Genomic DNA, 22,991 nt, shown 5'->3' with positions numbered 1-22,991 from the left:
ATAACCTTTAGAGGCGTCAAGCGTGGTAAAGTACCGTGCATCACCCAGGTTACCTACGATGGAGTTTATCGTGGGGAGCGGATAGGCATCCTTACGAGTCACTCCATTCAGACGGCGATAGTCTACGCACAGGCGATGACTGCCATCTTTCTTAGGCACCAGCACAATTGGAGACGCCCAGGAGCTAGACGAGCGGCGAATAATGCCAGCCGCAAGCATATCATCTAGCAACCCATCGATAATCTGCCTTTTGGCGAGACTGACGGGCCTGGGGTTACACTTCAAAGGAAGCGCGTCACCAGTTTCGATCACGTGGCTCACAAAATCGGTGCAGCCAGGTTGATCGGTGAAGAGCTCGTCGTACTGACGTAACAGTGTCGACAGACGAGCCTTCTGTGCTTCATCCAACAGAGTCGCGCAGGCGACCAAAGGATGTAGTGCCTCTTCGTGTCGTGCCGGTCGATCCAAGCGGGGGTTGCGAGCCGACGAGCGCGGAACGCCAGGGTACGACCCCGGAGTTGGCGCACGACACGGTTCGTGCCGCGCCTCTCGTTCCCGAAGGGGACTGTGAGAGGGCAAATGCGGTGAGCGGGGGCCTGGCCCCGAACTCTGCGCAAGGCACGTGTCCGACGCTTCTGCCGCAAAGGCGACGGTAAGCGCCGGCGGGCTGATGAACGGCTTGAGTTGGCAAAATGGGCCATCACGATAGCCGCCATTCGCAATGTCCACAACGATACCGGTTTTAAGGAGAAAGTCCCGACCGAGAATCACTGGAACATTGAGCCCTGCAAGATGAATAAGACGACAGCGTCTCATTCGATCTCCCCATCGGACAGTCAACCTTGCAGCGCCTGCCGAATGGGCCACGCCTTTCGCAAGGGTGAATGTCGTTCGGCTGTCCCGCAAGCGCACCGAGTGCTTCTGCAAGTGGGACAACACCTGTTCGCCGAACAACGAGGCGCTAGCGCCCGTGTCCAGCAAAGCCGAAAATTCACGGCCGGCAATGGTGACCGGAATGAACGGCGTGTGCGTATCAGCAAGAAAAGTGCTTGCCCTGCACGCAGAGGGAAGGAGCAAAGGTTGGGTCGGTCGTGCATTCACGAACGACCCGGAAGCCCGTTTCCCTGCCTCGCAGGAGGCCTGGATCCGGTGCATTCCCTTGCTATGTGCCCTCTTTCACGGCAGCGGTAACAGCGCACTCCATCACGGTCTGTATTCCCAGACGGAGCAGCTTCGAGCTGTCGTGATCGGCTCGCTACGTTATCGTAGGATACGTTTCTGCGAGCCGCACCTCCCACATTACGTTGGGTCGAAAAGCGTCCCTGTATGGAGGTTTCAGGCGGAGCAGCGCAGGCTGCCCGCCTTTCATGCGTAAAGGGGTCAAGAGCGCGATCGCTCAACTCCCACGCACAGCCGGTTGCAGCCGCAAAGGCAGCGCGGAGAGGCTGTTGCCGTTGGGGAAGGGTCATGGCCCCTCTCCAAGCGCAGCGCGGCTCAAGGGCGTCGCTGGCTGGCGGCGGCGGGCGATAGGCACGCGCGGCGAGAATGTCGCCTTGGATGCGCTTCGCCTCGGCGGCCAACGCTTCCAAATCACTGAAGCGGCCGCCGCGCAGGTAAGCCGAAAAAGTCGGATGTGCCTGCCGTATCACCCGTTCGACGCGTTCCTCGTTCGAGGCTCGGGGCTCAGCGATAGAAATAAGTTCATCCATCGCCCGTACATACTCCTGTAAAGACTCGTCAGGAGCTTGTGTACGGAGCTCGAGCTCTCGCCGCATCCTACTTTCGTAGTCAGCGGGTAGGAATTCGCGCAAAAAGACCGCACGAAATTCCTCGAGGTTTGCTGCACGGTAACCGGAAAGCCGATACCATCTCGCCGCCGTGTCAGTCAGTGCAGCTGGAACAACACGTTCGAGCACCACCTTATCATCCAAACCCATCGCTCTCTGATAACGTGACAGAGAGTCGAGGTAATCTCGGGCGGTGAGCCGATCACCGTATCCGCTGTAGGTTGGCACAGGCAACATAACAGCGGGGTGACCGCTTTTCGGAACAGCCGAAAGCGTTTGCACAGCTCCCGAGAGTGCTTGGATCATCTGCACGGCGTTTTGCAGCAAAGTCTGCGTCGTCGCACCGGCTTCGTAGGAAACCGTTGGTGCGTTAGCGGCGCGGTCGAGCGAAGGCGAGCAGTCGCCCAGCTCGATCAGTGGGGCGGTTTCAAACAGACCACCGCCCTGCGCGCCATTCCCAGAGCAAAATAGGCTCCTTGGGGGATTTGCCTGTTGTCGAACCAAAGGCGCACTTGGTGCGGCTACCATCGACAATTCAGGCGCCTGCTCAGCGTGCGGTCGAAGTGTCGGTTGCACGGCTGATAGCGGGCAAAAGTCGGCGAGGGCCCCGTCAATTCCGCAGGGAACCGACTGCGAGCGCTGTGCCGACGAACTGCCATGCATGCCAAAGGGCGCATTAGCAGTCGGAGGCGCTTGTGCGTAACGTTCGGGTAGGGCAAGAGGCCCATTCCGAAGCGACGCGCCATCTCCAAAGGGAGCGGCTAGGCGCCTCGTGTCGTCACCGCAATAGGGGGTGCCGACACGGACGGGTGCAGAAGGGTTCCCGTCCACAGAGGCAATGGCCTCCGTGTGCAACGCGGCATCCGCTAAAAGGGACAGCGGACAAAAGTCCCGCGAAGCAGCCATGTTGCGACGAGCCCGAATCGCGCAGGCGAACGGACTCGCTAAGAGCAATCAAAAGCTAGAGCTTTTGATACCGCGTTGGGCGCCAGTGTGGTGTACACGTATCCCGAAGGAGTACGGCCACCAGCGTGGGTTCGGTCTTAGCGAGCCGCAGGGCACGCGTTAACCGTCGCCGTGGCGAGAACACGATACTGCTCAAGTCGCAACACTTTATTGTGGCAACACCAAACGCAGTACAGCCCGTTGCAAATAGGCGCGGCGGGAAAGCAAGTAGGCTTATCCACGCCACGGGCACAAAGTACTACACAGGGGTGCCACGAGCACGTCTCCGCGGTAAAGCCGATCCACGGAGACACCGGAGCAAAGGCCCGGTTGCTCGAGCGAGGGCAAAGGCGCTCGCGTGGGCTTCGAAGGGAGACGGGTCGGCGTAGCGAGGCCACGCACTAGGACACCGTACCGCCCTTCGGCCGTGCGTACGCAGCGGGGCAAACAGCGGGTGAGCGTTCGCCTTGGTCGCGAGGCGCCGTCAGCGAAGTCCGACGAGCCCCCGACTGACGGGAGTCGACGGACGAAAAGATAGCGTGGCTCACCGTTTGCTGTCCCGGAGAGTATCTGACCGCCCCCGACGCAGCGCGCGAAAACCTCTCTTGGGAGTCCCCGCGCGCGGCGCCACCGTCAACATCCGCTACCAGGTGAGGGAGTTAAACGTCACTCCGCTCTCCCACCACGGCAGACAGCGAAGGAGGGCAGACATGTCGGGACATGAGAACGGCAGAAAAGGCGGCAAAGCCCGCGCAAAGGCAGCGGGCTAGCCTCAATTCCCACAAATGTTACATTCTGTTTTTGTATTATCACGGGGTCGTGACGGGAACGAATGGAGCACACTGCGAGTCGAATAATAAACAGTTTATTTGGGCAAACTTGTGCCCAGTAAACGGAAAGTCGGACTACAGTAGCAGTCTTGGACTGATCGCGGCGAACGGAGCGTCGGCCGTCGATCAACTACTGACAAGAGGTGAAGTGCGTCGGCATTTATAATCTTGCAATCGAAAGTTCTAGAATTATGGCGTAGGTTCCAGAATAATCTGTACAGTTCGCAGAGTGGACGTGGTCTTATCGAAATGATCTACTAAACTCCGGATGCTTCTCGAAAACTGCACGCACGTTTTGCGCTGAGAATTGTGTAGTGTTTGAGCGCGATAACAAAACTCAGAATTGAAACGTGGCATTGCCCCCCTCTGAAAAACGCATCATCCCGATGCTTTAACTAAAGATGAAGGTACAAGAATAATGCAAGAAACTACAATGAATAAATAGGATACAATAATACAAAAAACTATCTTTCAGTTTGTTAACGCGCATGAAACGGCTTGAGGCGCGCGGCATGGAAAACTTCAGGTCGCGATCGGCGTCGTTGAGAGTTCGCGATGCCGTCGGAGACAACCTCGTAATTAAGTGGGCCGAGACGTCGAACCACCCTGTACGGTCTGAAGTACCGTCGCAGAAGCTTTTCACTTAGTCCACGTCGGCGTATCGGCGTCCATACCCAAACACGTTTACCGGGCTGGTATTCAACGAAGCGTCGTCGCAGATTGTAACGGCGGCTGTCGGTCGTCTGTTTATTCTTGATACGGAGACGCGCGAGTTGTCGGGCTTCTTCGGCGCGTTGAAGGTACTCACTCACATTGAGGTTTTCTTCGTCGGTGACGTTGGGTAACATGGCATCGAGCGTCGTTGCCGGGCTCCTTTCGTAGACCAATTTGTATGGAGATATTTGCGTCGTCTCCTCCACCGCCATGTTGTATGCGAAGGTCACGTACGGAAGAATGGCGTCCCACGTCTTGTGTTCCACATCGACGTACATTGACAGCATGTCGGAGATCGTCTTCTTTAGTCACTCGGTGAGGCCGTTGGTCTGTGGGAGGTACGCTGTCGTCCGGTGGTGGTTTGTCTGGCTGTGCGCCAAGATCGCTTGAGTTAGGTCAGCAGTAAATGCCCTTACTCTGTCGGTGATAAGGACATCCGGGGCGCCGTGGCGTAGGACGATATTTTCGACCAAAAACTTAGCTACCTCAGATGCACTGCCTTTTGGCGGGGTTTTTGTCTCGGCTTAGTGGGTGGGGTAGTCGGTAGCTACCACGATCCATTTGTTTCTGAAAGCCGACGTCAAGAATGGCTCCAGTAGGTCCATACCAATCTGCTGGAAAGGTCAGCGAGGTGGTTCAATAGGCTGCAGAAGTCCTGCCGGCCTCGTCAGTGGTGTCTTGCGTCATTGACAGTCCCAGCATGACCTCACATAACGAACGACGCAGGTGGTAAGACGTGGCCAATAGTACCTTTCCTGTATCCTCGCGAGCATGCGAGAAACACCGAGGTGCCCTGCTGTCGGATCGTCGTGCAGGGCCTGCAGGAGTTCTGATCGCAGAGCTGAAGGCACCACAAGGAGGTACTTGGCTGAAAGCGGTGAAAGGTTTTTTCTTTTGGAGAAGACCGTTTTGCAGGAAGAACGACGCAAGTGCGTGCTTGAATACCTTCGGGACTTCGGCGGTCCTTCCTTCGAGGTATTATATTAGGGCCTTAAGTTCCGGGTCGGCCCGCTGTCGTTCAGCGAAGTCGTCGGTAGTTATTGTTTCCAAGAAGCAGTCACCATCCGGGTTGTCGGGTCGTGGTTGGTGGACAGGTGCACGAGAGAGACAGTCGGCTTCGGTGTGTTTCTCGCCGGACTTCTAAACGACGGTAATGTCTTATTCTTGAAGTCTCAGGCTCCATCATGCGAGGCAACCTGAAGGGTCCTTCAAGGTGGCTAGCCAACACAAGGCGTGGTGGTCGCTCACAACTTTGAAAGGCCTGCCGTAGAGGTAGGGGTGAAATTTCGACGTAGCCCAGATGATGGCGAGGCACTTTTTTTCTGTTGCGGAATAATTGGCTTCTGCTTTGGATAGCGATAGGCTGGCGTAACTAATAACCCTTTCAATCCGTCAGCCCTCTGCACAAGAACGACGCCAAGACCTACGCTGCTTGCGTCAGTGTGTATTTCTGTCTCGGCAAATTCGTTGAAGTGAGCAAGTAACGGAGGAGTCTGGAGGCTATGTTTAAGCTCCTGGAAAGCGTGTTCGTGCGGCGTTTCCCACTTGAACGCACGTCGGCCTTGGAAGCTGAGTGAGTGGATCGGCGATGCGGGGGAAGTTTTTCACGAACCACCTATAATAGGCGCACAGGCCCAGAAATCGGCGCACCGCCTTCTTGTCAGTGGGCGGCGGGAAGTCGGCGATGGCGCTGTTTTTCGTGGATCGGGACCAACTCCAGAATTAGTAATCGCGTGCCTCAGAAACAAGAGCTCTTCGTACGCAAATCTGCACTTTTCTGCCTTCAGTTTGAGTCTGAATGTCTTGATGGCTTGAAGTACAGCTTCAAGGCTCCGAAAATGCTCGTCGAAACTCGAGAAAAACACGACGACGTCATCCAAGTACACAAGGCAAGTCTGCCATTTCAATCCTGCCAGTACTGTATCCATGAAGCGTTGAAAAGTTGCAGGTGCTGATATAAGGCCGAAGAGCATCACGTTAAACTCGAACAGGCCGTCCGGTGTTATAAACGCCGTCTTCTCTCGGTCTCTTTCGTCAACTTCAATTGGCCAATAGCCAGTCTTGAGGACAATTGACGAAAAGTACTTGGCGTTGAGGAGCCGATCAAGTGCGTCCTTTATTTGTAACAGAGTATACACATCTTTCATTGTGATTTCGTTCAGGCGGGGATAATCGACGAAGTAACGTAGGGTTTCTTTCTCTTTCTTCACTAACACCGCGGGAGACGCCCATGGACTCTTGGACGGCTGGATGATGTCATCCCTCAGCATTTCATCAACTTGTCTTTTCATGGCCTGACGTTCTCGCGTCGAAACCCTGTACGGCCTCTGACGGAGTGGTCTGGCACTTTCTTCGGTTATGATGCTATGTTTCGTGATTGAGGTCTGCCGAATTTTCGATGACAATGAAAAGCAATCTTCGTATTCCAGGAGCAGGGCCTTGAGCTGTTCTTGCTCATGGTTCGGAAGTCTGCAATTGACGTCGAAAGCTGTAGGAGGGGCTTGGTTCCTCTGAGCAGGTTCCACAGAATCGGCGAGGGCGAAAGCACTGGTGGCGTCTACAATTTCTTCGATGTATGCGACCGTTGTCCCTTTGTTCACAAGTTTGTACTCATTGCTGAAATTCGTGAGCATAGCGGTTGCTTTGCCTCCCCGCAGCTTTGCGATTCCTCTTGCGACAAAAATATTTCGGGTGACCAACAGATGCTCACTGCCTTCTACGACGCCTTCCAAGTCAGGTGATTTAGGAGCGCCGACTGAAATAATGACGCTGGAGCGAGGCGGAACGGTGACTTGATCTTCCAGCACATTCAAGGCATGGTTTCTTGACGGCAAGCGCGGCGATAGTGCGTCCTGTGGGGATAACGTTATCGACTTTGTTCTTATGTGGACGACAGCACCATGAAGGCATAAGAAGTCCATACCAAGGATGCCATCTCTTGAGCAACGCTGTAGGACTACGAAGTCTGTAGGATAAATACAACCGTTAATGGTGACTCTCGCTGTGCAGTCTCCTGCGGGCGTTACGAGATGACCTCTGGCTGTGCGGATTTCAGGGTGTTCCCAACCTGTCCTAACTTTCTTTAACATCGCGGCGAACGACCCACTGATGACGGAATAGTCAGCTCCAGTATCGACGAGAGCGGTCACACTATGGCCGTCGACAAGAACGTCGAGTTCGCTAGTTCGCCGTCTCACATTACAGTTAGAGCGTGGCGTCGGGTCACGGCTGCGTCGGCTTGTTCCGCTGCTTTCATGTTCCGTCGTCAGGCCACCTTCGGTAAGTGAGCTTTCGCCGTGAGGGTTTAGCCTGGTTGGCGTTGTGTTCGGAAAGCTCCGTCGCGGCGGCGTCGTCGTCGGAGGATCTTAGGTGGTACGTCGCACAGCAACCGCACCTCCATCGGTTGCTGCCCTTAGTTTTTCGGATAGGGGCTAGGGCACCGGCCCCGCGTCGGGCCAGAGTACTGCCGGGTGTGCGGTGACATGCGGCGGCTGGGCGACGGTGAACAGGAAGGATTTTGTGGCGTTCATTGAGTTCCTGTCAGGTAGTCGGCGATGTCACGTGGTCGTTCTCCTGGCTGCGGATGTTGTGCGTTGACGGTGAAGCCACGCAGCCCCATCGGTCGGTACTGGCAACGGCGGTATGTGTGCCCGGCCTCGCCGCAGTGGTAGCACAGCGGGCGGGTGTCAGGTGCACGCCAAACGTCCATTTTTCTCGGCGCACTGCGCTGGCTCGCTGGCAAACGGTAGGAAGTCGGGGGGGGGGGGGGGTGGCAGCGGTGGCGTCTGGTGACAGAAGTGCGACGGGGTGGTGTTTTAGCGTGCACGGGGAGGAGCGTAGTGGCGCGCTGCAGCGGCGTAGCTCATAGTTTCTGGCTCGGGAAGCGGTGTTTGGGAAATTAGAAGCGATTGCCAAACTTCTCGCACAATGTCGGCAATAGAACCCATTTGAGGCTGCGCCGAAGGCAACAGCTTGCGCAGCTCTTCCCGCACGATCCACGGATCGTTTCACGCAGTTCTTCGGAGTCACTGGCTTGAGCAGCAGCGCATTCTGGAGTCAGGCGACGATTATACTGTCTGGTGCGCATGTCCAGGGTTCTTTCGATAGTGGTTGCCTCGGCTACAAATTTTTGGACGGTGTTTGGTGGATTCTTCATTAGTCCCGCGTAGAGCTCCTGTTTGACCCCTCGCATGAGGAAACGAATTTTCTTCTCCTCGGGCATGTCTGGATCAGCCTGATGGAATAGGCAGGTAATCTTCACTGTGAAAATTGCAACCTTTTCATTTAGTAGCTGAACCCGGGTTTCTAGTAGAGCAGCAGCCCTCTCTTTTCAAGCGACGCTGGCGAACGTTTGCAGGAGTGCGCCGCAGAAGACATCTCACGTTCGGAGCGTGGACTCCCGATTCTCGAGCCAGGTCCTTGCGGTGTCTGCCAGGTAGAAGTATACACGACGGAGCTTTTCTTCGTTGTCACAGTGGTTGAGGGCGGCCACATGGTCGTATGTTTCTAGCCAGGTTTCCAGGTCTTCAAACAATGACCCATGGAACGTTGGTGGTTCCCTGGGTTGATGAATGACGATCGCGGGCTGGGACGCTCCGGTTGTCATTGTCGCTGCAGTCGTCGTCATTGCCTTGGTCTTCCGCGCCTTGTCTTGTAGAAGCTTGTACTCCGGTGGGAGACCTTGCTGTCGGCGGCTTGTTCGCTGCTCTTGGTTGGCGTCGGTGTCTTCTCCGCGACGTGGGCTGGCTTCACGGCTAGTCGGGGGCGTCCGATACATGAACGAAGCAGCACCTCCACCAGATGTCATGGGGTCGTGACGGGGACGAATGAGCACACTGCGAGTCGAATAATATATTATTTATTTGGGCAACCTGTGTCCAGTAAACGGAAAGTCGGACTACAGTAGCAGTCTTGGACTGATAGTTGCGAACGGAGCGTCGGCCGTCGATCAGCTTCTGACAAGTGGCGAAGTGTGTTGGCATTTATGCTCTTGCCATCGAATGTTTTAGCATTATCGCTGGTGGTGGCGTAGGTTCAAGAATAATCTGTACCGTTCGCAGAGTGGGCGTGATCTTATCTAAATGGTCTACTAAACTCCGGAAGCTTCTCAAAAACGCCATGCGCGTTTTGCGATGAGAATTGTGTAGTGTTTTGGGGCGATAACAAAACTTGAGAATTGGAACGTGGCGGTATTCGTAAGAGCTTGTTCAAAAGTACAATAGCTTTGCCAGTACTGTCAATCGGATACACTTTCTTATTTTTGCAAAAAGCCGTTTTCAAATGCCCAACCGGCGTAAATATTTTTCTCTATATTGTAGTTTTATCTAGAACTATAAAATCCAGTAATCACCGTAAGTTTGTGCATCACCATCCAATTGATGGATGTGTGCAATTTAACGTCCTAAAACCACCTTTTGGTTATGAGACGTCTTAGTGAACGGCTTCAGAAATTTCGACCACCTGGGGCTCTTGTGCACCCAAACCTGAGCAAACTGGCTTACCACATTTTTGCCTCTATGAAAAACACAGCCGAGTACCTTAGCCACTAGACCACCGTGGCGCGGCCATCATCATCCAATCTATCACAGATGCACCAACCGTGATTGTAACTTTTAATTGGCTACAAAATAAAAGAAAAAAAGCAAAGTGGTTCAAAAAGAAGTTCTGCGCCCTTTTCTAAGACAGGCATAACGCTTTTTAAGTCACTATTGCCACAGTACACTTTTGATAAGCGGAAAAGTGCTTTATGATTGATTGATTAATTGATTTGTGTGGTTTAACGTCCCAAAATTACTATATGATGCTGAAAGACGCCGTAGTCCAGGGCTCCGGAAATTTCGACCACATGGGGTTGTTTAACGTGCACCCAAATCTGAGCACACAGTCCTACAACATATCCGCCTCCATCCGAAATGCAGCCGCCACAGCTGGAATTCGATCCTGCGACCTGCGGGTCAGCAGCCGATTACCTTAGCCACTAGACCACCGCGGCGGGGTGTGCTTTATGATTCGGAAGTGGTTACTAATATTCGCTGTCACAGGACACAAAATACTTTTTCTCTTTAGTACTCACCCATGGAGATGCCATACAATGGAGGAGACCCACGCCGAGAGAGACGCTGTAGTGATGGGCGCTGTCAGTCAAAGTGGAGTGAAAACTGGTTACTAGAGTGTGGGCCCTTCCGCTGTTCCATTCAACCTGCCTTGAAAACGCGTTGCTTTTCTCGCACGCTGCAAGCGTTCTGCACGTGTTTTTGAGAATTTTGCGTCGCGTGCGGTTATGTTGTAAACGCTTCTGTCCGCGTTTAATAGGATCGTCGCAATTGAGGATTTTTTTCATGGCAGCAGTTTGGTAAAAGGACAGCGTCCGCTCAGCCAAGTAGCTGATGCGAAGCAAGTTGTAGCAGGCGACGCCGTCCTCATCAGATGGAAGTGCGTTTCGCAAGTGAAAGACGACGCTGTTTACGACGTCGAGTTAGAGGTGAATTCAACTTTCTGTACGTTCATTATTATATACCAGTTTTATTTGTTTTGCTATGTGTACTGTGCACTATGTTTGTTACTGGAGGCATGGGTAAGGTCACTTCTCGTGCTTAAGGTTAAGTGGTTCTTGCACTGTCACTGCTATTAGCTTGGATGCCTTAAGTTACAAGCACCCACCCAAGTTATCGTTCGGTATATACACAGCCCTTCAAAAATAAATTGCCTTTTTGGGGCTTCTTTCTCACTCACAACGAAAATGGACATCTATCTTGCGTGTCCTTCCTTGCATTATCACCGTTCTTATCGCGGGTACCTGAAGTTCACGAACAGCGTGCGTACCGTCATGATGAGCGCCCAGCTTTCAGAGAAACGTTTTTGTGTGTGTCTAATCTGCAGGGGAAGAGCACATTGCTAATAAGGCATTTTATCTTGGTCACTATAGAAAATGAACCGTGTTGTTCGGGCTGCCCCTGCACACTCAGTAGCAACTAGTTCACTGTATCTGCCAATGGACGTGCAACAACGGCTAAAGCATTTTTTTTCGTAGTTGTCGTGGTCGTTTGCACTCAAGTTGGAGCTTCACATCTCCAGCGGCAAATGTAATTCCATTGCTGGCGTCTCTAGTAATTCTACATCACTTGAAAGCGTGTCGTAGACATCGAAGAAAACAGAGTTGTCTTCGTCTTGCATTTGTGGGTCGTCTTGAGCAATGCCTTGTGGCACAGCCTGCTCCACAGAATTTTGTGCTGATCAGGCTGCCCTTACAAATTGGCGCTTCCGCCTCAGCAAATTAAGGTCGTGGCATAGATTAGATCGTGCCGTTCACAACAACGTCAATACGTTGTTTTCTTATTCAGATATTCTATGGTGATCGACATTGAGCATATCTGTAGTGTGCCAGTAAAAACTTTTTTATCATCTTCATGTATAAAATGTACAAGAAGTCTGAAAATGAGTAAACGTTTACGGTTTTCCGTGATCCTGTTAGTAACGCCTTACATTCACAAAATAAAACGAGTACTGTATACGAAATCAAACTCTATGAAAACATGTACGATGGCAAAATGCCCCATTAAAAAAACTAGCAATTCTGTCCATCTCTGTGCACAGAAACATTTCATACGAGAACTTAACGGAGATAGCCACATATGAAAACTTATTAATTATTTTGCATTGCCTGTTGTTTGAATCATTTTTACTTTGTATAAAAACTATCAAAAAAGCAATGTGCCTGTTACTAATGGCGTTCCATTCTTACTCTTAAAATCAGGTGGTGTGCAAGTGTCCTGTTTGATCAAAACCCTTCTAATTTAGCTTTGCTTGATAATTGCGCATACGCGGAACGAATTCTCGCCGAGCTTGAAATGAGGAATCAAGAGTCCTCAAAAGTACTTAAAAATGCATAGATAGTTATACGCTTCACTGCCTATCATACCTCTGCGCCGTTTCTGCACGAGGTTCCAGTTTTTTTGTAAGTCGCTGGAAACACTGTCGGAAGAAACGGCGGGTGCAGACTTGAGTCATTTTTGCAGTTTCCCACAAAATGTCTGCTACAAATCATTGTCGAAGCTTTTGGCAACCACAAGCTTCCGTCGGCGCTGCATAGATATAAATATTATATAACCACACATCACCAATACCGCATGTGTACACAGCTTCAACTACTACGTCCCCAACAATAGCGATTATTGGTAGCAGCATAAAATTATTTCTTCGCATTTTTAACATGCTCTAAAGGCGGAAGTTGAAAGTATTATGGCAATTTATAGCTTTATGATGGAGACGTGCATCTCGCAGTAACTCGATAGATCAGGGGAACGGTGACGCAGGAATCAACACCCGTTATGTTTATGGCATTGTGCGCGAGCACGCTAATGTTTATTAAAAATCGTTTTCTTACTTTTTTCGGCGCACTGTTTTTTGCATTCCTGTCGTCTGCTTTTTTCGTACCATCTGTTTGGGAATTGGTGAAATTTCACCGGTGGAGACGACCCTTTCGTGTTTGCATGGCTATTGTGACAGCTGACGACGCAGCAATAGGTGAGACCCGCTCAAGTTTGCTTGCCGACGCCAGCACTTGCCTTTCCCCGGTCAGAAAAAGCGCACTGTAGTAGCGTGTTGCGACCCTTCCACTTCCTTTATCTTCCACGCATTTGCGAAGCCCGTGCTGCACAAGAAACGACCATAGTATCGCGATGTCACCCCCATAGACAGAGGGGAACTAATGCTGCGTCGTCAACTGTCACAATAACCATGCAAACACGAAGGAGTTGACTCCAACAGTGAAAATTTACGGCTTCACAAACCAATGGTACGAAACAAGCAGCCGACAGGAATGGATTAAAGCAGTGCGCCGAAATAAAGTAAGAAAACGTTTTTAAATAAAATTAGCACGCGCCCAATGCACTCATCATAACGGGTGTCAATTCCTGCGTCAACGTTCCTCTTATCTATCGAGTTACTGGGAGATGCGCGTCCCCATTTTAAAAGTGTAAATTACCATAATACTTTCAATTTCTTTCTTTAAAGCAATGTTAAAAAATTGCGAAGAAATGTGTTTATATGCTGCTACTATTCTCGGATAATGTAGGGGACGTAGTAGTTGAAGCTCTGTACATTTGTGTTATTGGTGATCTGTGGTTATATATTTTTTATATCTACGCAGCACCGATGGAAGTGTGTGGTTGCCAAAAGCTTGGACAATAGTTTGTAGCAGACATTTTGTGGGAAACTGCGAAAATGACTCAAGTCTACACCCGTCTTATGTTCCGACAGTGTTTCCAGTGGCTTACATTAAACGGGTACTTCACACAGAAATGGCGCAGAGGTATGATAGGCAGTGAACCGCATAATCATCTGTGCAATAAAACATTTTCTGAGGACTGTTGATTTCTGGTTTCAAGCTCAGCGAGAATTCGTTTCGCGTATGTGCAATTATCAAGTATAGCTAAAATAGAACGGTTTTAAACAAACATGACACTTTCACACCACCACATTTTAGAGGTAAGATTGGAACGCGGTTGGTAACAAGCACAGTAACAAGTTTTAATACGCAGCTATCTCCGTGAAGTTTTCGTATAAAATGTTTCTGTGCACAAAGTTGGACACATTTGCTAGTTTTTTAATGGGGCATTTTCGCATCGTACATGTTTTCATAGAGTTTGATTTCATATGCAGTAATTGTTTTATTTTGTGAAGGTAAGGCGTTACTAAGAGGATCATTGAAAACCCTAAACGTATACTCATTTTCAGACTTCTTGTACATTTTATACTTGAAGATGTTAAAAAAATTCTTATCTAGCGCCCTACAGATATGCTCGATGTTGATCACCGTACAATATCTGAATAAAAAAACTCCAACGTATGAACGTTGTTGTGAACGGCACGATCACATGTCTGCCACAACCTTATTTTGTTTTGCTGGAAGCGTCATTCTATGAGGGCAACCAGATCAGCACAAGATTTCGTGGAGCAGGCTGTGCCGCAAGGTATTGCTCAAGACGACCTAGCAATGCAAGATGAAGAGAACTCTGTTTTTCTCAATGTCTATGACACGCTTTCAATTGATTTGGAATCACTAGAGACGCCAGCAATGCAATTACATTTACCGCTGGAGATTAGAAGCTCCCGTTTGAGTGGACACGACCACAACTACAAAAAAATATAAAAAAATGCATCAGCCGTTGTTGCACGTCCATTGGCAGACACACTGAACTAGTTGTTACTGAGTGTGCAAGGGCAGTCCGAACATTACGGTGCATTTAGTGACCAAGATAAAATTCCTTCATAGCAATGTGCTCTTGCCCTGCAGATTTGACAAACACAAAACAATTTCTCCGAAAGCTGGGCGCTCATCATAATGGTACGCACGCTGTTCGTGAACTCGAAATACCCGCAATGAGAACGGTGATAATGCAAGGAAGGACAGCGAGATAGATGAAAAATTTCATTGTGGGTCAGAAAGAAGCCCCAAATAGACGAATTATTTTTGAAGTGCTGTGTGTATACCCCACGATTACTTGGATGGTTGCTAGTAAACTAAGGTATCCCAACCAATAGCAGTGACAGCGCAAGAACCGCTTAACCTAAAGCACGGGAAGCGGCCTGACCCATGCATCCAGTAAGAAACCTAGTGCATAGTACACATAGCAAAACAAATAAAACAGGTATATTATTATGAACGTACAGAAAGTTGTATTCACCTATAACTCCACGTCGTAAACAGGGTCGTGTTTCACTTGCGAAACGCACTTCGCTCTGACTAGGACGTCGTCATCTGCTACAACTGCCTTAGCATTGCTACATGGCTGAGCAGACGCTGCCCTTTTATCAAAGTGCTGCTACGAAAAAAATTCTCAATTGCGGCGATCCTATTAAACGCGGAGAGAAGCGTTCACATCATAACCGCGCGCGGTGTGAAGCCCTTAAAAACACGTGCAGAACGCGTGCAGCGTGCGAGAAATAATGCGTTTTCAAGGCAGGTTGAAGGGGACAGCTGAAGGGTCAACATCGAGTAACCAGTATTCTCTCCGCATTAACTGACAGTGCCAGGCACTGCAGCGCCTCCCTCGGCGTGGATCTCCCCTATAGTTCCCCCAATTCTGTAGGGGTGACATCGCGGAACGAGGGGAGTTTCACGTGCAGCACGCGCTTCGCAAATGCGTGGGAGCAAAAGGGAGCGGAAGGGTCGCTACACGGTACTAGTGTGCGCTTTTTCTGGCAGGGCAAGGGCAAGCGCTGGCGTCGGCGGGCAAACTTGAGCGGGTCTTCCGTATAAAGAGTACTAGTATGAGCTCTGGCCGTCTTTCAGAGTGATTTATAAGTTTTCGCGGCCTAGAGGAATGATAAAGGTTTTTAGCATTGTTTGCACTGTGGGACAGTATTGAAGTAGCTGCGCTCTCGCGTATTTTGAATGATCTTTATAGAAATAGCTGCACTCTGGCGTATTTTGAATGATTACCGGATGTTAAAAATTCTACATATATTTTTTCTTTTGTATGATTCAGTCCAATTTGTTGTATTCCTGTAATTTTTTAACCCCGCCTCGGTGGTCTAGTGGCTAAGGTACTTGGCTGCTGATCCGCAGTTCGTGCGATCGAATCCCGGCTGCAGCAGCTGCATTTCCGATGGAGGCGGATATGTTGTAGGCTTGTCTGCTCAGATTTTGGTGCACATTAAAAAAGCGCAGGTGGCTGAAATTTCCGGAGCTCTCTACTATGGCGTCTCTTATAATCATATGGTTGTTTTGGGACGTTAAACACTACATATCAATCAATACTGTAAATTTAGAATTTCAGGCTAAAAATGCTGCGTTTGTTTTTCCTGAAACCTGCTACACACTTGAAGTTTATTTCTGGAAAAGCAAGTTATGATGCTCCAAAATGTCTCCAGATCTTATCTTGGTTGTTCTAGCTCAGGTAGGAGCAAGTGGTTACTCCTTCACTCTGCTTTTGTGTGTCCATTTTATGTTATTTGATGTTGCATTGTTTCAAGACGACATGTTATTATGTGTTGCGCTTATTATTTTACATCTTTACATCAAGTATTCTGCGTAATTAGTATGTTGTGACACTGTTAAGCCATTGTAAATTTTTTTATTGATTTAATTCCTGTATGATTGTTTTTCCATTACTCTGAATGTCTGAACGCACAAGGGTTATTGTGAAATGAAAATGCCATTGCATTTTAAGACTGCTTTCTCATTATATTCATTATATTACCACTAGCCTTGCAGAGTATGCCTAAGGCATGTAACAAATGCAAACTTTGGCGTATCAATGATGCAATTGCAGCGTGCTTTGATATAATATTTTAGTATATTGGAGAAAAAAGAGGCATGCTGCATTGCACTCTTCCTGTTGTTTGTATGCTTCACTGCACTGTACTTTTGTGTTGCATTCATCATCATCATCATAGGCCTGACTACGTCCACTGCTGGACAAAGGCCTCTCCCATGTTCCGCCAGTTAACCCGGTCCTGTCCTTGCTGCTGCCAATTCACACCCGCAAACTTCTTCTTCTCATGTGCCCACCTAACTTTCTGTCTCCTCCTAACCAGCTTCCCTTCTCTGGCTATCCAGTTAGTTATCCTTATGACCAGCGGTTATCCTGTCTACGCGCTACATTCCCGGCCTATGTTCATTTCTTCTTTTTGATTTCAACGATGATATCCTTAACCCCCGTTTGCTCCCTAATCCACTCTGCTCTCTTCTAGTCTCTTTAGGTTACACCTACCATTTTTCTTTACATTGCTCACTGCGTCGCCCTCAATATAAGCTGAACTCTCTTTGTAAGTCTCCAGGTGTCTGCTCCGTATGTAAGTACCGGCAAGATACAGCTGTTATATACCTTCCTTTTAAGGGATAGTGGAAATCTACCTGTCATAAATTGAGAGTGCTTGGCAAATGTGCTCCTCCCCATTCTTATTCTTCTTGTTACTTCAATGTCGTGGTTAGGCTCCACGGTTATTACTTGCCTTAAGTAGACATAGCCTTTCACAATTTGAAGAGCACTATTACCTAACTCAAAGCGCTGATCTGTTCCGAGGTTGTTGTACAGTACTTTCGTTTTCTGCAGATTAATTTTAAGACACACATTTCTCCTCTCATTGTCTAACTCGGTAATCATGAGTTGCGATTCGTCCCCTGAGTTACTCAGCAATGCAATGTCATCTGCTAAGCGCAGGTTACTGAAGTACTCTCGATTAACTTTCATCTCTAACTGTTCCAATTCTAGGCTTATTAATACCTCCTGTAAGCATGCGGCATATAGCATTGGGGAGATTGTGTCTGCCTGCCTCACACCCTTCTTGATTGGTATTCTGTTGCTTTCTTTACGAAGCGCTATGGTAGCAGTTAATCCCCTGTAGATTTCTTCCAAGCTGTTTATATATACTTCATCGACGCCATGATTACGCAGTGTCTGCATGACGGCTGATAGTTGTACTGAATCAAACAACTTCTCGTAATCTATGAAGGCATGTATAACGATTGGTTATATTCTGAGCTTTTTTCATAACCTGACTGATAGTATGAATGTGGTCGATTGTTGAGTAGGCTGTTCGAAATCCTGGTTGTTCCTTTGGTTGATTGAATTCTAGTGTTTTCTTTACTCTGTTAGCAATTACCTTTGTAAATAGTTTGTATACTACAGAGAGCAAGCTGATCGAATTCTTCAAGTCCTTGTCATCTCCTTTCTTATGTACTAAAATGTTAGCCTGTTTCGAAGACTCTAGTACTCTTCCCGTCAGGAGACACCTCGTAAACAGGGTGGCTAGTTTTTCAAACACAATCTGTCCTCCATCTTCCGGCAGATCTGATGTAACCTGATTCTCACCAGCAGCTTTGCCTTTTTCATGCTCTCTAAAGCTTTTCTGACTTCTTCTATAATTACTGGTGGGATGTCATCTTAGTCACTGCTAGTTCTTATAATATTAAAATCGTGGTTTTCCGGCTAGTGTACAGATCTCTGTAAAACTCCTCCGCTATTTCAACTATCCTATCCATAATGGTAGTTATTTTGCCTTCTTTGTCCCTTAGTTTATACATTCGATTTTAGCTTATCCCAGGTTTCCTCTTCACTACTTTGACGCTTTCTCCGTTTTTCAGAGAGTGTTCAATTCTCTCCATGCTATCCCTTCTTACATCAGATATCTTACGCCTATTATTCAACTTCGAAAACTCTGCCAGTTCTATTTTGTGTGTTGTACTTGAGACTTTCGTGATTTGACGCTTCTTAACGAGATTCTTCGTTTCTTGAGAAAGCTTGCCAGTGTCCTGCCTAACTACCCTGCCTCCAACTTCCACTGCACACTCTGTAATGATTCTCGTCAGATTATCATTCATTGTATCTATGCTAAGGTTTGTTTCTGCACTAAGAGCCGAGTACCTGTTCTGAAGCGAGACTGCATTCTTGCACTTTCCTCTCCGTGCTAGCTCATTGATTGGCTTCTTGCGTATCATTTTCTGTCGTTCCTTCTTCAACTCTAGGCGAATTCTAGACCATACCATTCTATGGTCACTGCATCGTACCTTGCCAATCACTTCCACACCCTGCACAATGCCTGGTTGTGCACTCATTATAAAGTCTATTTTGTTCTTATTTTTGCCATTAAGGCTCTTCCGTGTCCCCTTGCAGTTTCCTCGTTTTCGAGAGAAGGTGTTCAAAATCCATAAACTATTGCATTCTGCGAATTCTACTAGTAGCTCTCCTCTGACGTTTCTAGTACCGATGACATAATCTCCTACTGCCTGCTCTCCAGCCTGCTGCTTCCCTATTTTTGCTATAAAGTCTCCCATCAGTATAGTATCCTGCGTTTTACCTTACTCATTGCCAATTTTACAGCTTCATAGAAGCTTTCAGCTGAAGAGTCGTCATGGCTGAATGTAGACGCGTAAGCCGGTACCACCTTCATCTTGTATATTTTATTAAGTTTAGGTACGATACCTACCACCCTTTCATTAATACTGTAGTATTCTTCTATGTTGCTAGCTATGTTTCTGTGAATTAGGAAATCCACTCCCAGTTCTCTTCTGTCAGCCAAGCCCCGATTACAAAGGATGTGCCCATTCTGTAGCACCGTATAGGCCTCATTTGTCTTTCTAACCTTACTGAGCACTAATATATCCCGTTTAAAACCCTCTAGTTCCTTGAATAGTACAACTAGACTTCCCTCACTAGATAGGGTTCTAGTGTTAAACATTGCCGAGTTTAGGTTCCAATGGCGGCCTGTCCAGATCCAGAGATTCTGAACACCCTCTGCTGCTTTGCAGATCTGACCGGCGCCGTGGTCACTTGCTTCGCAGCTGCTGGGGACTGAGGCCCGTGAGTTAATTGACGTATGCATGTTGGAGTTAATGGCCAGATACTGCACCAGGGTGGCCAGTCCTGCTCTGGTGAGGGAGTGCATTACCGGCGGTGGTTACCTGTGAGGCCACACTCCAGGTTTCCTAATGCAGTTCCATCACGACGCGGTTTTTTTTATCCGGTCGGGAACTGCGTGGCACCTGGATTTGAACCACGGACCTTTTGCATGCAAGGCGAATGCTCTAACCACTACGCCATCACCGCTTCGTGTTTTGTGATGCATTGAAGCATGTTAAAATTAGTTCTCAACTTTAAGGTACAATTAAAGGCTCTTCTGCAGTTTTGATATGCATGCCTTGGTCGTTAGAGCTCCATGCCATACCACTGACGTCTGTTTTCTCGACTTCTTCTGTAGCAAATGGCATTCTGCTCGGCACACTTAGAAAATGTTTTTGATTAGGCTACATTTTGTCTCTGAAGCCTTTATGTGCTCTGTGCCCACTAAAATAGAGCTTGAGTTCAATTTGCACAATGCGATGACGTTGCGAACGTTGTGTTATAACTCATTTTGCGAACGTTGTGTTATAACTCAGATAGGATTCCATGTTACCTGTGACAGCCTTATATGCAATGTTTCATATAGCACCATGAAAGCAGTGCTGGCACCAGGATTTTCACACTATGGCAGGAGCCACTACAATAGGATATCTGTGCCTGAAATGTCTAGCTAAAGGGTAAGCTTTCAAGCGCTTCCACAATGCCTACTAGAAGAACGTTACATTCGAAGTAGGGTATTTATCGCATGAGTGTTGGGGTGTAGTTCTGCATAAACACCCCCACACTCATTTAGCCGTTTGGGTAGATTGAACCCCTACACTACTGTTGTTGTGTAAGGGTGCTAGGGTGTAACAGCAAGCTTATACCTTCATGCCTTTAAGATAACTTGGGTGTACATCGCTTTTACACCCTCATTCCTTTAAGGCCACTTGGCTGTACATTTGATTTTACACCCCAAAAAAGTGTTTGTGCCCTAGGGTGGAAATAAGAAAATCCACCCATTGTATAGGTGTAGTCCTGATTGTCACACCCAATTTGTGTGATGTGAGTTATAGACACTATATTACACCCATATGGTTGTAATTTTGTTTACAGTGCACTTGCGAGGCTGAAAAAATAATTGGAAAACTGGTATGTTTTTAAACGCCCAACAGCGCTGTACAGACCCTGTGTAGAATCTGCTGTCATTTAGCAGACACCGAGGGCAATTCTGCCATGTTGAATGCTAGGTGCGCTCTGCCTGTGCAGGCATGGAATGTCGATATTAACGTGTGGTGGCAGATAGGGGCGGCAGTGCTAACAAATTTTCGTGTGCCATGTTGCTCAGACTGAGGAAACTGGGATGCTAAGAAAATATTTGCAGGAAATTAATCTCTATGTTATTTGACTTCCTCGTGGCTGACGCGAAGGTCGAGATCTGTTGCTCAATTTTCTACTTACGAATAGCCCCACCGTGGTGGTCTAGTGGCTAAGTTACTCGGCTGCTGATTCGCAGGTCGCGGGATCGAATGCCGGCTGCGGCGGTTGCATTTCGACGGAGGCGGAAATGTTGTAGGCATGTGTGCTCAGATTTGGGTGCAGGGTAAAGAACCCCAGGTGGTCGAAATTTCCGCAGCCCTCCACTACGGCGTCTCTTATAATCATATGGTAGTTTCGAGACTTTAAACCCCACATATCAATCAATAAATCTACTTACAAATAAATGCGTGTTCATATTCGCCGTTCTACACAGATGTGGGACAGCATTGGCATTCGTCACAGAACGCTCTTTTATGCCATACTAGAATGAAACAGTTTTTTGAAAGTGTGAATGCAGGCGCGGAAAAACCGGCCTTGTGAACGAGCTTCTAAGTGGCATCACCGCCACTCAAGCTTGCCTCTGCTGCTGTTGACAGCATTACTTTGTCGAATACATTGCGATAACAGTTACATATTAGCTACGTAGCTCCTGCATGTCATGAATTCTCATTCAATGGACCAGTTGTGCTCGAACATGATGCTTATAGTTACCCTTTTATTGTAGAGTTTAATAGGGTAACATTTGGGGGCGTAATTGGAACACGTATTGCTTCACTATGTGTACTTTTCAAGCATTCCATGTGCTCTCTTAGAGAGGCGGTCACTTTCAGAAGGGCGACCGGAATGCAGTGAACCTCCCCCTCTTATTATTTTTATACCCCTAGAAGAACAAATATGTTATTCCAAATGGTGATCCTCCTTCATAACATATCTTGTATCCACCTTTGTGTGCTGTGAATGGTAATAGACGTCTCAAGTGTATCGACACTGTTCGAAACTGAAAAACTGCTGTTCCGGGAAATCTGTTACCCTTAACTGTGGATGCGCTCCAACTGTTAATGCACAAAGGTGGTTTGGCAAATTTTCAGTAGGCAATACACAACTGCCCTGCTGCAAATGGCGTGAAATTGTAAGGTGCAAATAAGCCCCAAAAGTGATAATGTAAACGCAAATATTTTATGCCTACTGTGCTGTTTACGAGCACATGCCCCCCCGAAGAAGGGTATTCTATGAAATACCAGCTAATCAGCACCTACTTTAAGGAAACGCTTTTCATTTTTAGCTTTCACAGAGAGAAGACTAAAAGTTTTAAAAGTTTTATCTCTGCGTTAATGCTATATATAGCGTACGTTGATGACTAAAGCAGCAAAGCACTATTTATTTGAAATATAAATGAAGAGTAAAAAGTTTCATTTCAAGTTAGTTGTGCAGTAAATTTGAAGGGTTATTTTGTAACCATTCTATCAGGTACATTAGAGAGATCAAACAGAAGAATGAAGAGCAGCCATACTAGATTGGTCAAGGCTATACTTATGATCAAGACATGAGAATAGCCATGAAATGTGCATAAAACGGGTTGAGGCCACATTGAGTCAATAAATTTGGGACAAAATGGCATCCTAACAACATGAATTCAATTGAAGCGAAGCGCTTGAGCACAAAGAATCAAATTAGCCTGTTTTGCACCTGACTTACCATAATCCTATGGCAAAATTTACAATCAAATGATTCCTCCAGATTGCAACACCACCAAGCATCTACTCAAGGCACAAATAAATGGCTTAAGTCATCCCACTCTGCAATCTCAAGCTTTGAAAAACAACACGTACCAGTATTGATGATTTGGTGTATTCTTTCTATATTTTTATGTGTTGAAAGCTTTTCCGAATTGTTTTAGCTTGCCTACGGGCTTATTGCTCCCTCTTGATCTTTCATTCTATCTTCTACCATTCTAAATAAAACGTTTACAAACTCACCCCCCGGTCGACATAGGTCGTTTCTAGTAAATTACGCTTCGCAATGGTGTAACATAGCTTCCTTAGCTCCAGCTATTTTTCGCTATAGCCTCTTCT

General features: G+C 47.9%; 1 protein-coding gene across 1 annotated transcript; it reads right to left on the bottom strand.

Moving 5' to 3' along the window:
- Positions 1 to 1,032: 1,032 nt before the first annotated feature.
- LOC142772131 (uncharacterized) lies at positions 1,033 to 3,402 on the bottom strand. The gene has a single exon (XM_075874261.1). The coding sequence runs from the start codon at positions 2,691 to 2,693 to the stop codon at positions 1,098 to 1,100; it is 1,596 nt and encodes a 531-aa protein (XP_075730376.1). The 5' UTR covers positions 2,694 to 3,402; the 3' UTR covers positions 1,033 to 1,097.
- Between the last annotated feature and the right edge of the window lie 19,589 nt (positions 3,403 to 22,991).

Source organism: Rhipicephalus microplus, chromosome 9 (genome assembly GCF_043290135.1).
Source record: "Rhipicephalus microplus isolate Deutch F79 chromosome 9, USDA_Rmic, whole genome shotgun sequence".
NCBI lineage: Eukaryota > Metazoa > Arthropoda > Arachnida > Ixodida > Ixodidae > Rhipicephalus > Rhipicephalus microplus.
This window is presented reverse-complemented; position numbering and strand designations above follow the sequence as displayed.